The sequence below is a fragment of the Vanderwaltozyma polyspora genome, genomic scaffold, assembly GCF_000150035.1.
Source record: "Vanderwaltozyma polyspora DSM 70294 KpolScaffold1033 genomic scaffold, whole genome shotgun sequence".
Lineage (NCBI taxonomy): Eukaryota > Fungi > Ascomycota > Saccharomycetes > Saccharomycetales > Saccharomycetaceae > Vanderwaltozyma > Vanderwaltozyma polyspora.
Genome location: NW_001834673.1, coordinates 125,716 through 141,620, shown reverse-complemented (window position 1 = coordinate 141,620; position 15,905 = coordinate 125,716). Strand labels below are relative to the sequence as shown.

The 15,905-nt window shown below is 32.8% G+C and overlaps 5 protein-coding genes, 2 non-coding genes and 1 further gene across 7 annotated transcripts, besides 2 other annotated features; 3 read left to right on the top strand and 5 right to left on the bottom strand.

Moving 5' to 3' along the window:
- Positions 1 to 725: 725 nt before the first annotated feature.
- Positions 726 to 1,064: a sequence feature (similar to hypothetical protein; correction of possible frameshift sequencing error~similar to Saccharomyces cerevisiae YPK1 (YKL126W) and YPK2 (YMR104C)).
- Kpol_1033p55 lies at positions 726 to 2,790 on the bottom strand (the record flags this gene model as incomplete).
- Positions 1,066 to 2,790: a sequence feature (similar to hypothetical protein; correction of possible frameshift sequencing error~similar to Saccharomyces cerevisiae YPK1 (YKL126W) and YPK2 (YMR104C)).
- An 875-nt stretch (positions 2,791 to 3,665) lies between these two features.
- Kpol_1033p54 (uncharacterized protein) lies at positions 3,666 to 5,378 on the bottom strand (the record flags this gene model as incomplete). Its single annotated transcript, XM_001645556.1, has 1 exon — positions 3,666 to 5,378. The coding sequence occupies one exon, from the start codon at positions 5,376 to 5,378 to the stop codon at positions 3,666 to 3,668; it is 1,713 nt and encodes a 570-aa protein (XP_001645606.1).
- Positions 5,379 to 5,883: 505 nt separating this feature from the next.
- Kpol_1033trna3 lies at positions 5,884 to 5,956 on the bottom strand. Its single transcript has one exon. It is a non-coding gene; the product is annotated as a tRNA-Lys (tRNA).
- Positions 5,957 to 7,336: 1,380 nt separating this feature from the next.
- Positions 7,337 to 7,435, top strand: Kpol_1033trna2. The gene is made up of 2 exons: positions 7,337 to 7,374; positions 7,399 to 7,435. It is a non-coding gene; the product is annotated as a tRNA-Phe (tRNA).
- A 183-nt stretch (positions 7,436 to 7,618) lies between these two features.
- Positions 7,619 to 9,082, bottom strand: Kpol_1033p53 (aminopeptidase P family protein; the record flags this gene model as incomplete). The annotated part of the gene is made up of 1 exon (XM_001645555.1): positions 7,619 to 9,082. One exon carries the CDS (start codon positions 9,080 to 9,082, stop codon positions 7,619 to 7,621), a length of 1,464 nt encoding a protein of 487 aa, XP_001645605.1.
- A 720-nt stretch (positions 9,083 to 9,802) lies between these two features.
- Positions 9,803 to 10,723, bottom strand: Kpol_1033p52 (Mov34/MPN/PAD-1 family protein; the record flags this gene model as incomplete). Its single annotated transcript, XM_001645554.1, has 1 exon — positions 9,803 to 10,723. One exon carries the CDS (start codon positions 10,721 to 10,723, stop codon positions 9,803 to 9,805), a length of 921 nt encoding a protein of 306 aa, XP_001645604.1.
- A 1,732-nt stretch (positions 10,724 to 12,455) lies between these two features.
- Kpol_1033p51 (casein kinase 1 family protein) lies at positions 12,456 to 13,778 on the top strand (the record flags this gene model as incomplete). The annotated part of the gene is made up of 1 exon (XM_001645553.1): positions 12,456 to 13,778. The coding sequence occupies one exon, from the start codon at positions 12,456 to 12,458 to the stop codon at positions 13,776 to 13,778; it is 1,323 nt and encodes a 440-aa protein (XP_001645603.1).
- A 645-nt stretch (positions 13,779 to 14,423) lies between these two features.
- Positions 14,424 to 15,578, top strand: TPK2 (cAMP-dependent protein kinase catalytic subunit TPK2; the record flags this gene model as incomplete). Its single annotated transcript, XM_001645552.1, has 1 exon — positions 14,424 to 15,578. The coding sequence occupies one exon, from the start codon at positions 14,424 to 14,426 to the stop codon at positions 15,576 to 15,578; it is 1,155 nt and encodes a 384-aa protein (XP_001645602.1).
- Positions 15,579 to 15,905: the final 327 nt, after the last annotated feature.

Sequence of the window (15,905 nt, the reverse complement as noted above, 5' to 3'; positions counted from 1 at the left end):
CGTATGCTCCTTGTTATATAACTATTCTATTAAAAATTATTAACTTTTGCTAAAAGGTCATCTCTCTTTTTAGAGATGATTAAAATTTTTCAGGCCTTCTCTTTTATATCAGCTGCGCTCTGCAACTTTTAAACCTCTACAATATTCGATATTCTACTGTAGGCGAAAAAAAAAAAAAAAAATAAGTTTAGAAAAAGCAAGCGATGAGGTTATAGATCAATCGTCACAGGAAACGGATGGAAACAGTAATAGATGGAATGTACTGGGGATGGATTAATCGAGAATAAGAATAAGAATACGAATACGAATACGCATAAGAAGAAATCGAATTGAAGTTTCACAATTGTTTGGAACTTCAATATTGGTTTTGGGGGTTAAATGGGATTGTAATTGTCTTTTAATTGATTTTATTGTCTATTGTATACCATATTGGTGGGTAATATATATATTATAAAAATTGTTCTGTTTGTTTCTTTTTTTAGTGGAACAAATTGTTGATTTCCACATATATACAAATATATATTTACTATGTAATAGGGTTAAGGTTCTTGGATATGATTGATCTTTTTTTAGAGGTATATTATCTAGAGTCCCTGTTTTTTTGATTTCTTTTGTTCTATTGTTCTATTGTATCCCCAGCCCCTCCCCCTGGCTTTCTAATGTCTTGTAAAATTATTCATTGTTCATAATGCTTCTGTCTCTGTCTCTGTATGTTTTCGTTTTGTTTATCTAATGCTACTGCCTGGAACCATGGAACTTCCTAATTGTTCATTCCCAACATACGTCCATCCACCAAATTGTTGTTGAACGCTTTCACTTAAAAATTCATCAACAACACTGTCCACTGGCTTTTCTTTGGTGAACTGTTGATCAAAATTACTTGTATCAAATACACCGCTAACTGAAGGCTTGTATGGTGGTATATACCTTTTCATTAACAATCTTTTCCAAGATAATTGACTGAAAAATGGATGGTTCTTGATTTCTTCCGCTCCATTGAATCCTAGTCTTCTCTTTGGATCACGACTTAATAGTCCGATTAATAAATCCCTCGCATCTTTATCAAATCCCATCTGGGAATCTTAATGGTTCTTGTAAAATCTTCTTATACATCTTTGGTACATCTTCATCATAATATGGTGGTAAGCCTGTTAACATCTCATACAATAGCACACCAAGGGTCCACCAGTCAACAACTTTTGAGTATCCTTGGCCTAATAATAACTCTGGAGCTAGGTATTCTGGTGTACCACAAAATGTGTCAGTCTTATCTTTATCCTTCATGTTCAATTTACACAATCCAAAATCACATAATGCAATATGACCTTGATAATCTAGTAAGATGTTTTCAGGTTTCAAATCACGGTAGATAACATCCAAATTATGCAATGTCTCTAACGCACACAATAATTCTGCAGCATAGAATCGAGATCTTGATAGATCAAATCTACCCTCTTTTTGTAAATGATAAAATAATTCACCACCATTTATAAATGCCAACACTAAGTACAATTTTTCAGGAGATTGGAATGAAAATTTCAATGGAACAATAAATGGACAATCCACTTTAGCCAAGACAGTCTTTTCGGCTAGTGTATGTGTCACCTCTGCTTTTGATACAATATACGCTTTTCTAATCGCTTTCAATGCATAAATCTTCTGTGTATCCTTTTTTCTAACTTGCATTACTTTACCAAATGATCCTTTACCAATGACTTTGAGTAAATCAAAATCATCTATTGATAGAGGTTTGTTCTTAGATGGTCTATAATCTAGTGTAATATTGATCTTACCTAAACCATTATCAAATGAAACCCAATGGTGGTTATAAATTCTTACGTTGGCTGCTGAGTTAATATTTAAATTAATTGGTACACGACATGAATCAATATGAATATCCTGGTTCGAATTAATTTTATCTAATAGTGATTTTAGGTTCTCATCATTCGCACCTGCAGTATGTTGCCATACTGATGATGGTAACAAACTTGAAGGAATTCTTGCAAAGACATCGATTTTTAAACTTGGTAGTTTTCTAGTAACATCGAATGCAGAAATTTTATTGAAAATAGGCTTCATAAGAGTACCGCATTCCGGTTCTATAGTTGCAACTGTATTATCGAATTCTATAGTGAAATATAGCAATGGATTTAAGTTTTCAGAACCCGGTAATTTTATAGTTGCAGGGATGAAATTAGTAGATCTACTACCAGATATCATCTTTTCGTCGACGGCATCATCTTGTTCTAATTTAATCCTTGATAATTGTGAAATCAAATCATTTACATCTACTAAATTAGATCCTGGAGCTTGGACTCCTGAACGTAACAATTTCCCAAGAAGTTGCGTATTTGAAGTAATTGGGAATGGTAACATGAAATCGGTACCATTATAAACTTTTATAGTCATTAAACCCGAACTTGAAGGTGAATTATGAGATAAATCTGAATAGTTACCTAATCTTTCATTAGATGAAGAATTGTAATTATCATCATAACCAACACCACCAGTTGAATCTCTAATTGTAGAAGTATCTGAAGAGAATTCGTGAGATGAAGTTGTATTTGATAAACTTGGGATATCACCACTTGAAGAATTTTTATTACTATGATTAGAAAAATTAGTAGAAGAACTACTATCATTTAAACTTTTGTTTTCAGAAATTGCACCATTGCTATTCTTCTTTTCATGACCTAAATGGAATATACTTGAACTTGATCTACCATCTTTATCAGTTTCTTTATCCTCTTTACTCCTTCCAAACTTAAACTTTGATTTCCAAGAATACATTTCACTGTTCAAATAATAATACGTATTTGTCTAAGTATGTGTATGTATATGTATGTTTCTCTTGAATATATTCCTGAATTAAACCTTTATCAATCGATTTATTTATACCTTCTATTGGTTTAGTTGGATTTTTAAATACTATTTAATTATCCATAAATCTTTCTACGTTTAAACTAAGTGAAAAAGCTTTATAAGAAATACCAAAGCTACGAAGTCTATATTTATAATTCAACCCAATTCTTCCGACTCTTATATATATATATATAAATATATGTATATAGGAATACAATTATAATTATAATTGCAAGGTTAAATCCAAATCAACTGAACCTTGCAAAAAAATAGGAGAACAATTCTTAGTCATTACTTCAAAATCTTAAACTCTTGAACTTAAATTTGATACTAAATATTTCACTAATTCCTAATTTTTGCTAATATTGAAAATTGAGGTACCAATCAATTAACTGATCAAGAAGAAAGCCGAGTAGAAAAATTCGAAATCAGCTAAGGAGGGAAATAGGTTAAAACTAAGATAATTAATTGTATGGTATATAATTCAATCAACACAATCGCAAACCAGTTTGGTTAAGAAGATTTAAGATGTTAGGTGTTGCTATCGATTCGTTGAGTTGCTCTGGGTTCTGGTTCAATTTATTTGGAGTATATTGCGTTTGCAATGTTGAGTTACAGGCCAGAGGAAGTCAGCCAAAAAGGATGAGTATCTTGTAAGATGAGTTATAGCTATTGAGGTTTAATGTCGTTGTATAAATAATCTATATATCATTGTTTAGTTATTTTTATTTGCTATTAGACTCTTAATTTGTTGTTGAGAGTGAGGAGCGTCGCAGGGTCGTTTCTATGTTATTCGAATTCGACTAGGTCTTGACTGTTGGAGTTTCCGTTCCTAGGAATTGTTGAAATTTTAAAAACTTAATTATTGGCGAAATTACAGGACTTAGTACTTCTTCAGCACTCAAGTTATATTTAGTCTCATCGTTCGAATATTGTTCTGTGTATAATCTTAGTGTGGCTCCTGAAGATCCGGTCCCTGATAGTCTAATGACAAATCTAGCTCCATTGGAAAGCTTTAGATATAATCCTTGATTTTTAGAAACAGTGCCATCCAAATCGGTATATTCAAAGTCACCACACTCAGTTACTGTTATACTATCATCCTCTGGGAATCTAGAATTCAAGGTTTGGGGATCTGAGACGTAATCTTTTAATAATTTGACTACCTTTTCTGCATCTTCAGAGCTTAAGTTTTCATAATCATAACGAGTGAAAAAAGTACGACCGTACTTTAACCAAAAATCCATTTGTATATTCTTAATTGAGCTTTCTTTCTCTGGGTTACGTTTGTTGTAGATTGCTAAGATATTTAGCCATGCAACAATTGCCCAAAGACCATCTTTTTCTCTAATATGATTAGAACCAGTACCAAAGGATTCTTCACCGCAGATGGATAATTTTTGAGCATCAAACAATGCACAGAAAAACTTCCAGCCTGTTGGCACTTCGTAACAGTTTAGTCCCTTAGCTTTTGCAACTCGATCAATAGCACTTGATGTTGGGAAGGATCTTGCAACACCGAACATGCCTTGTTTTGCAAAATATGGAATTTCGTCAGCATATTCACTTATAATTGCTAAGGAATCACCAGGTGATACAAATGATGGACCATAGCCATAGATCATATTTCTGTCACCATCACCATCTGAAGCAGCACCAAAATTTATCATTTCTCTGTCAACTCTTTCTACTAAAGTGTGTGCATAGGTTAAATTTGGATCTGGATGTAAGCCACCGAAATCAGGCAATGGATGCCAATTTTGTAATGTTTCATCAGCCAGTAATCCTAGTTCATCTACAAAGATTGTTTTACCATATGGTCCGGTGACACCATTTAATGAATCAAATAATAATTTCCAATTATTCTTTTCACGTTGTGTATGAATAAAATTTCTAATTAATGGGAAATCAAAAATTTCTTTCATTAGTTCGACGTAAGATTTAGTGCTATCTATAATATCAACTAATAATGGGCCATATTTAACATTTTCAGAGACTTTGGTGGTATCTAATTGTGGTAAATTTTCGATAATTTTATAATGAGTTAAATGTTTTGAAGCTTCCCAAATTTCATCAGTAATTGATTCAGGAGCTGGACCACCATTAGATAAATTATATTTGATACCTATATCATTTTCTGGACCACCAGGGTTATGTGACGCAGTTAAGATGATACCGCCGCCATTACAAGATTCTTTATAATTTCTAATAATATATGACGCGGCAGGAGTTGACAAAATACCATTTTGACCAATAACTAATTTACGAACACCATTTGCCGCAGAAATTTGCATAATTTTATCAAGGATGATATCATTATAAAAACGACCATCACCACCGACAACGATTGTTGAATTTTTTACGCCATTTGGTATTGAGTTTAAAATGGATTGAATAAAATTTTCAGTATAATTCTTTTCACTCATAAAAATTTTAGTCTTTTTACGAAGACCAGAAGTACCAGGTTTCTGATCGTTGTATGGAATTGTTGGTATATCTTTAATTTGAAATGACATTTTTCACTCTTATTCTCATTATTATTTAATTAATCAAAAGAAAAGAGAACAAAATTTAAGGGACGATATATTCTTTTCTTTTCACAGTCTGAGTGTTTTTTCCTTTTTTCTTATAATTAGAATTAGAATAAAATTAGACTACTCTCAATTAAACTTTTAGACGTACTATATATATGTGTATATGTATACTCTTAATTGAATAATGTATGTAACCATAAAAACAAAAGAAAAGGCTTAGACATAAGATTCAATTCTAATTTATATATTAATTCACCTCATCGCATCTTATTTTAGCTTACGATAAACTCCATTGACCTATTTTTCGTGTTATATTTTCGGTTTTTTACTTTTTTTCTTTTTTCGTTTCTTTTCTGTTTTGATTTGTTTCCGATTTATCTTTTATTCCACGTGAATTCCCTTTTTTCTGTTTTTCCATTCGGCAGACGGCATTATTTAAAAAAAATATACTATTTAAACGACTTTTTATCGAGTCGAATAAAAAGAAAGCCCTGTAGGGGGCTCGAACCCCTAACCTTGTGATTAAGAGTCACACGCGCTACCGATTGCGCCAACAAGGCTTGTATTTGTTGAATGATTTGGATTAAGATATCAGCCCAGTCAGAGTTGTAATGCACGTGCAATTTTCAACGTATTAAATGATTTTGTTGAACTTCCAGTTTTGGACCTCTCGACGTATAACATGATGTACCCAATGGTACTAGCAGGTGAGAGATAAGTATGGCTAGGGTCTATACCTAAAGTATTTGACTAAATAGCTATAGTATGGGTTATCGATTTAGGGGGAAATATGGATATATATATATATATAATTATAAATGTTCAGATGTAAAAGTAATATCTGATTGATTCATTTTGGTGATTGATACAAGATGTTTTTAATATAATTGTTCAGATGTAAAAGTAATATCTGATTGATTCATTTTGGTGATTGATACAAGATGTTTTTAATATAATATTTATATTTATTTCTCCGTAGTGTCTTATAAATGTAACTAAATAAATATATATTAATATTTTAGATAAACAATATTTTAGATGTACCAAAATGTCATGCCTTTTTATATGTTTAGATCCAATCTCATAATCTTAATATTATTTATTTATGATAATAAATTATGATGCCTTTGCACTTCACTTCTTATGATATGATTTGGCAATTACTTAGAAGGTCGAGTATGACATTTGCGATCGAACAATTGCAACGTGTCATAACCTTTACTGTCATAACCTTTACTGCCATAACCTTTATTGCCATAACCTTTATTGCCATAACCTTGAAACCCATTAGTGTGAACCATACATTTTAGGTTACAACAATAATATTTATATTTATTTCTCCGTAGTGTCTTATAAATTGTAACTAAATAAATATATATTAATATTTGGAATAAACAATATTTTAGATGTGCCAAAATGTCATGCCTTTTTATATGTCTAGATCCAATCTCATAATCTTAATATTATGAATTTATGATAATAAATTATGATGCCTTTGCACTTCACTTCTTATGATATGATTTGGCAATTACTTAGAAGGTCGAGTATGCCATTTGTGATCGATCAATTGCAATTTGTCATAACCTTTACTGTCATAACCTTTACTGCCATAACCGTTACTGCCATAACCTTTAATGCCATAACCTTGAAACCCATTAGTGTAAACCATACATTTTAGGTTACAACACATTTTTCGTGATTGATCAATTGCAATCTATCATAATAATCACTGTCAATGCAATTGACAGAACATTTCCAGATGTTATTAATAATCCTTGTTTTGAATATACTTAGGACAATAAATATCATATATCATGTGATATGAATATTCTGGGAACCTATAGATACATTTTGGGTTACAACACTTTTCAAAAAAAAAATTCCTGTACCTAATTCCAGAGTCTGGTAGAATAATTAGCTTTCCACACTTCAAGAAATAAGCGGATTTAGCTCAGTTGGGAGAGCGCCAGACTGAAGAATTAACTTCGGTCAAATCATCTGTTATCTGGAGGTCCTGTGTTCGATCCACAGAATTCGCATTTATTTTTAAATTTTTTAGTACATTAACGGTATTGACCTTACACTTACTCTCTATGAGAGGGAGATCACTGATAATTTATTTAGTCCTAAGAGTATAAGTATAAACTTACATGTTATTTTTTCATTCACTATCGTGTTTTATTAAAGTATATAAATTAAAATGTCATTATTCTCAACTAATACTATACTACAACGTGAAAGTGAGAACGGCCCTTTGATAAACCATCACTAACAATCTTTTCGATTTCATCAGGATTACTGGTAATTTTAGTCAGGTTTTCGTAACCATCCTTTGTAACTACAACATCATCTTCAATACGAACACCACCAACGTACATGTACTTGGACAAAATTGCTTCATCAACAACTTCCAATTTCTCAGGATGTTTTCTCAAGAATTCATCCAACAAGTATTCGTTAAAGTAACAACCTGGTTCATTAGTGACCACCATACCTTCTTTCAATGTACGACGGATTCTCAAGTATCTGAACATTGGATCTGGATCTTCGTAGTTAGCATTGCCGGCCACATCATGAACGTCAATACCTAGGAAATGACCCAAACCATGAGGGTAGAATGCACAGGAAACTCTTCTTTTCAAGATCTCATCTTCGGAGAATTCCTTTTTGAAGATACCCATTTTCAAGAAATGCTTAATCAATACTTTGTGAGCCAATAGATGTAAACCATCCCATGAAGCACCTGGTTTGATACATTCCATAGCTTGAGATTGCATATCTAAAACAGTTTCATAAACTTCACGATGTTCCTTTGTAAATTTACCATTAATTGGGAAACATCTTGTCACATCACTGGTGTAACCTCTCCATTCAGCACCGGCATCAATCAATATAGAACTTTTACCTTCAACATCGTCTTCGTTGGTTATATAATGTAATGTACCGCAAGCTGGACCTGAACAACAGATTGGATCATAACCTAAAGTACGAGCACCTTGTCTAGTTGAATGATAGCTAAATTCAGCTTCAATATGCATTTCATTAGTTTCAATTGGTAAAGCTGACATGACAGCATAATGCGAGTTATCACTGATTTCACAAGCTCTTCTTAAAATTTCAATTTCGTACCAATCCTTAATGACTCTAGCTTCATCAAGAGCATAAAAGAAATCTGAGTCGGACGCAGTCAATCTAGCCTTAATTGAATCGTCATGGACATTGTCATTATCAGTAGTGAAAATGGTAAAATCCTTCAATTGGTCTAATTTGGCTTTCAAATCATCATGATATAAAACTTCGTCAACATCATATTTCTTTAGAGCTTCTTCTAAGCTTATTGGCTTACCGCTCCACATGATATCCTCATAATCGACATTTGGTAAGAACAAAGTTAGCTTATCGGTTTTGAAGTTAAACAACAATGCACTACCTGGTATATCAACACCAGTTAAATAGTAAAAGTATTGATTCTGTCTAAACTTCTTAGTACCATCACAGTATTTAACACCTTCAACTTCTTCACCAGCAATGAAAACAGCTGTTTCGGAATCTTTCAAGTTGGTCTTCTTAGATAATAAAATATCTTTAACCTTAAGGATATGGTCCTTTGCTGGATACTTCTTGCCTCTGATACTTTCAGGAACGTAGTTTGGATCAGCTAGTTTTCTGTGTTCTGAATTGGCCATCTTGTTTCTAAACTTTTTTGGATGTAATCTTGACTTGAACCTTTAGAAGCTTTACGATAAAGAAAAGAGAATAAAGTGTCTGTAAAAATACTTTAGAATTCAGAAAATTGAATACAACAAGATGATCTATATAATATATCAGATACTTAGTAAACCAATTGTTGTTAAGATCTCTTAAGATCAAATAATTAAGCATTGTTCGAAATAAAATATAAATTCAGAAAGTATATATCATATCCATTCTTCGCCATCTCTCTGACTATTACTACAAATTTTTTTTTTCACTTGACAGTAAAAATTATATTCGGTCAGTTGTCACACAATTGAGAAATATCCAATAGCAACACTGGTAGAACCAACAGAAGTTGATATTAACAAATGATGGCAACCAGTTGAACGTATGTGAAGCGTAGTGTAGTGAACAACAACAACATTTAAAGATCGGTTAAGATTATGTAGGGTTTTGTTATATGAAAGCAATTTTTGTTTCGGAATTTTCAAAGTTTCGAGTTATATTCCGGATTCAATTGATGTAGATACAGGACAGGTTTCGAAGATTATTTGTAATGAAACCAACTGTATGTACTCTTAGCATATAATTTAACTTTTGGAGAAGTTGTAGTAGATATTGACATTCTTTTAGAACCAGGTAGACTATGCATATATAATTAAATATTGACTAATGACATTTTTTCTTATTTTTGTTTATTTTACTTTATTTTATTTGATGGCAATAGAGTTGACACTTGCACTGAGTACAGAAACGATATTTTCTTCCAGCACTGAGTCTGATGTATCCGATAGATGTTTCTTTGGGTCTTGTTTCCCTACATATCTTGTTTTCAGTTCTTCCTCTGTCAATTCTTTCTCTTCTTCTATTCTTTTTGAATATTGGCGAGCAATCTTTACCATTTTCTTGGTGGCTTCGTAGTTTTCATGTTCTTTCACCTCGTAATCATGCATCTTCAAACCAGATTGCCATTGTTCTTTATGTAAATTCATCAGCATCTTGGTTTCTGCTGGAGTTTTACGATAATCTATATTTAAGGAATAGTAGTGTCTGTTCAAACCATGGATTAGAGCTTGGATGTTAGCCTTGTTCAACAAACCTGCATTGGAAGTAGTTTGTCTAGGTTCCTGGTTATTCAGTAAGGCACCGGTATCAATCAGTCTGAAGGCATCGATAACAACTTTACCCTTCACAGATTGAATCGGATCTACCACTACAGCCACTGCTCTATTATTCAATTGCTCGAAGGACTTTTGAGTGTTAACATCCACAGAGGATAGCCAGCAACCAAACCCAGGATGTGAATGGTACCAGCCTACAACCATCTGATCTCTTCCTGTTTGTTTCAACATATCCATCATTTTCGCTTGGAATACATCATCTACAGCCTCAACAGATACACCAGTACCTGATTGAGGCATAGCGAAAACATCTACGACGTTAACGGTATAATCATCTACAAACTCACCCAACATCAACCCCATGACTTCCATAGGAACACCAGCTCTACCATGTTTCAGCATTTTCAGCAATGCCATTGACGATATATACACGGTTTCTTTTGTATCGTCACGGTTGGCATCAGGAGCACCAACCTTGCTGTTCATCATAAGTCTCTGTAATCTCTCCATTTTAGTTGTAAGCTTTCTCTCTTTCTCTTTCTCTTTCTCTTTCTCTATCTATGTCAACGAATCGAGCACCTTAGTATATCTGGATCCCTTAACTGAATGTGTGTATACTTCAACCTCGTAACTTTATGAAAAGAGTTGTTACAGATTGGTTTTGCCACTTCTTTTAAAGCTTTGAATTGTCGAACTTGGTGTGTAAGGTGAGAATTTGGGCTTAGATTTGAGAATTAAACCTTAGAGATATCGTCAATTTATATCGTGTTGCACGAACAATCACGTGATACATATATAAGATCAGAGACAAGCCAATTGCCTAATGAAGGATGAACTGTAAGCTGTGAAACATATTGGATGAGTAGTGAGGACTATCTCTAGAGATGGATATCTGATGATGATCGAATAAATTCTAGATTTATTGTTGAAACAAAATCAATAATTAAAATAAAAAATATATATGAACTCCTATAACAATCATTGCCATGACAAGAGTAATGGAATCGTGTTATAGGCAGTGGCATATAAGGGTATATCAGTTTTTTTGCTGTCATCAAGGCAAAGAGAGTGATGTGATCTCAATGAAGAGACAATGACGACTGTAAATGGTATCAATTGTGTATATGTGTATGTATGTAGTTGATGTATTCATGTATATTTTTTGCTGGGTGCCTGTTGTTCGTGATAAGGTGGCAGAGAACGGTGCAACAGTATTACCCGGAAATACACAAGCCCCTTCGTAAAGGTGACCCAAAAGAAACCATTACCTTGCTGACATCCTCAGTTTCAACACCCATGGCCATAATCTCTGCTCTCAAACCGACATTAAATTTGTTAATAGTGGAGCCATAATCTGAACAGACAGAGAGAGTGAGCGAATGAGTGTGTGTCTGTTCCCCCCCTCCCCCCCAACAGACAGTTAACGTGTATACTACATCCGTCACGTGACACCGTCTAAAGAAACATCGCCCATCGTCTCCGTTGATGATTTCAAAAAATTTTTAAAACACAAACTGGAAAGAAATGAAGAGTTATAAAGAGAGAAAAGAGAATACAACAACAAACAACAATAATAACTCTGTCTATTGAGTAAATATACATATATATTGATATAAATTGATATATGTTTATATTCTAGTTTGGTCAGGTTTGGTTGTATTGTTACTTATTACCTTACACTTTGTGGAATCAAACTGATTACTGGTTAAACATTGTTGGGACTGGTGTATCTCTAGAGGTTCTAGTGCTTTCGTGGGTTATATTTTCTAAAAAAAAAAATTTTTTTTAATTTTTTTTTGGTTTTGTTCTATTTTGTTATACTATACTGTGCTATTACTACTAGTCACAAGACAGAACCTGACAATTGATTTATTTGAATTCATACAAATATTCATCCATTGTCTTACATATATTCTGCCATACACATACACGTCAATACACGTAAGGGAGAAGAAAACAGAAAATAGGAAATTAAACAGACAAATAAATAAATAAAAAATATAAAAATGGGATTTAGAGTAGGTAGAAAGTTTCGTATTGGAAGAAAAATTGGTAGGGGTTCCTTTGGTGATATCTACCACGTACTAATTTAATTAGTGGTGAGGAAGTAGCTATTAAATTGGAAAGTATTCGTTCAAGACATCCTCAACTAGATTATGAATCGAGAGTTTATAAATATTTGAGTGGTGGTGTAGGTATACCATTTGTCAGATGGTTCGGTAGAGAAGGTGAATACAACGCTATGGTTATCGACCTATTGGGACCTTCTTTAGAAGATTTATTCAACTATTGTCATAGAAAGTTCTCTTTCAAAACTGTTATTATGTTGGCTTTGCAAATGATCTGTAGAATTCAATACATTCATGGCAGGTCTTTTATTCATAGAGATATCAAACCAGATAATTTCTTAATGGGTGTCGGTCGTAGAGGCTCCACTGTTCATGTCATCGATTTCGGTTTATCCAAAAAATATAGAGATTTTAACACTCATCGTCATATCCCTTATAGAGAAAATAAATCATTAACAGGTACTGCTCGTTATGCTAGTGTTAATACTCATTTAGGGATAGAACAAAGTAGAAGAGATGACTTGGAATCATTGGGTTACGTCCTGATTTATTTCTGTAAAGGTTCTTTGCCTTGGCAAGGTCTAAAGGCAACCACTAAAAAACAGAAATATGATAGAATCTTAGAAAAAAAATTGTCGATTTCCATAGAAACTTTATGTGGAGGTTTGCCCCAAGAGTTTGCAGAATACATTTCATATTGTAAAAATTTGAAATTCGATGAAAGACCAGATTATTTATACTTGGCCAGGTTGTTTAAAGATTTATCCATTAAACTAGATTATCATAATGACCACCTCTTTGACTGGACAATGCTACGTTATACAAAGGCCATGGTCGAACGTCAAACTACTTCTACCACCACTACTACTAATAACACTAATAATAACACAAATAATAATACAATTAATAATAATGCAATTAATAATACTAATAATAACATAAATAACAACGGTTCAGGCAATTCAGCTGCGACTGGTTCCGCAGCAAACATTACAGGAGCAGCATCTGCATCAACTACAGCCGCTGGAGGTGGTGCAGAATCTAAAGAAGACAAGAATAATTCTTTCAACAAGATCAAACTACTGGCAATGAAGAATTTTTCAAATCATTTCCATTATTATTTAACACAAGATGACAATCACTATCCTAGCCCAGAAGAAATCAAGAAACAAACGACTATAAACAATAATACCGTTGTCGAAGATTCAAATCTATTAAAGGCCATTGGCAAAGGAATGGAAAAACTAAAACAGAAAACCATTGCTGATTCTCAATCAAATGTCGTTCAACCAATACTACAAACTACTCAATCGGATAACGATAACAACAACAACACACCTCAAAACAACTTCAATCATAGTTCAAACAATAACATTAATAATTCCTATATCATTCCTCATCATAACGATAATAACAGTAATGACCAACAACAGCAACAGCAACAACAGCAACAGCAGCAACAACAACAACCAAACGGTCAAGACATATGGTTATAGCTCTCACCACACATACATACATAATTTATCCATAGTGGCATCAATCGTACCTTCATTTAATCTCATCTCATATAGACATCTCGTTATATATATTTTAACAGTTAGAATTTATACACTTTATATGTATATTACTATAGTTATTACTATTACCATTACTACAACTGTCAATCGTTGATGGTGATTTGGGTGACCAAAACCTTTAAGTTTAACAATATTAATCAGTTTCCAAAGGGGTTCCCACTATAAAACAATTATCACCAGAATTAATTTAGTTTTATCGTTGATTTGAAGTATTTTTATTCAATTTAACAGTAAATAATGGTGTGCATTGGTGAATTGACACTTGACATTACTAGAAGTTGAATTAGGTTTCAATAATTTTGTTCAATTACGTTGTAATTTGTTAAGAAATTGACTAAAACTTATACTGAAGACGGATACAAAAACCAAAAGGTTAAAGGAAAACATCAAGTAAATTAAATTAGATTCGATTAAATCGGAACTAAATAAAATAAAATACAAACATATTTTAGGCGTATTTTTCAAGTACTAAAGTTTCAAGTAATAAGTTTAATTAAAATATATTGACTCAAGAAGGAAGCTACAGTTTTGAAATATTTCTGATTTGAAAAAAATAAAATAAAAATGGATATTGATACTCAGGAACAACAGTTGCAAAAACAATTTGAGCAACAGAAATACGACGAAAAACAACAGTTGCAACATCAACAGCAGCAACAGCACTATTTCAATGCTCCAAATATTCAACAATCGCAACAAGGACAAACATCCACCAATGATTATAATCAATCTTTATTGTTTCAACGGTCTTCTGTATCAAAGGGTAAGTACACTTTAAAAGATTTTCAAATAATGAGAACCTTAGGTACCGGTTCCTTTGGTAGAGTTCATTTGGTTAGATCGGTTCATAATAAAAGATATTATGCTATTAAGGTCTTGAAGAAACAACAAATTTTTAAAATGAAACAAATTGAACATACAAATGATGAAAGAAAAATTTTAAAAATAGTAGAGCATCCATTCTTGATTCGAATGTGGGGTACTTTCCAAGATTCTAGAAATTTGTTTATGGTTATGGATTATATTGAAGGTGGTGAATTGTTTTCATTATTGAGAAAGTCACAAAGATTTCCAAACCCTGTAGCAAAGTTTTATGCTGCTGAGGTAATATTAGCGCTTGATTATTTACATTCTCATAATATCATTTACCGTGATTTAAAACCAGAAAATATTTTGCTAGACCGGAATGGTCATATAAAGATTACAGATTTTGGTTTTGCCAAAGAAGTCTCGACTGTCACCTGGACCTTATGTGGTACTCCTGATTACATTGCCCCAGAAGTCATAGCAACCAAACCTTACAATAAATCAGTTGATTGGTGGTCATTGGGTATCTTGATATATGAAATGCTAGCAGGGTATACACCATTCTATGATACTACACCAATGAAAACATACGAAAAAATTTTACACGGTAAAGTTAATTATCCATCCTTCTTCCATCCTGATGTGATAGATTTATTAGCAAGACTGATCACAGCTGACTTGACAAGGAGACTGGGTAATTTGCAGAGTGGAGCAGAAGATATAAAATCGCATGCATGGTTCAGTGAAGTAGTTTGGTCAAAACTACTTGCAAAAGATATAGTAACTCCATATGAACCTCCAATTCAATCGGAAGTCGGTGATTCATCTTTATTCGACCAATATCCAGAAGAACAATTAGATTATGGTATACAAGGAGAAGATCCATACGTTCAATACTTTACAGATTTTTAAAATTCAAATGAAATTAACCCACTCCCATCCCTCCTCCCATTCATCTATCATTAACCCAAATGATATTTTTATGTTGTAAATTTTTTTATTGAATCTCCTATCCCCATCACTTACAAACGTGATCACATAACCAACGATCATATCCATTCATTTAAGAACTCCTGTCTCAACAGTGCATCCAGGTATGTCCTTGAGAGCAATAATACAATAATAGTATCAAAAATCAAATCGATAAGAAAATTAAAAAAAACAAACTTATTCAATTTTATCTACAACTCTCTTCATCTAATAACAATTTTATCTGCCCACAATTTATCTACCTGATAT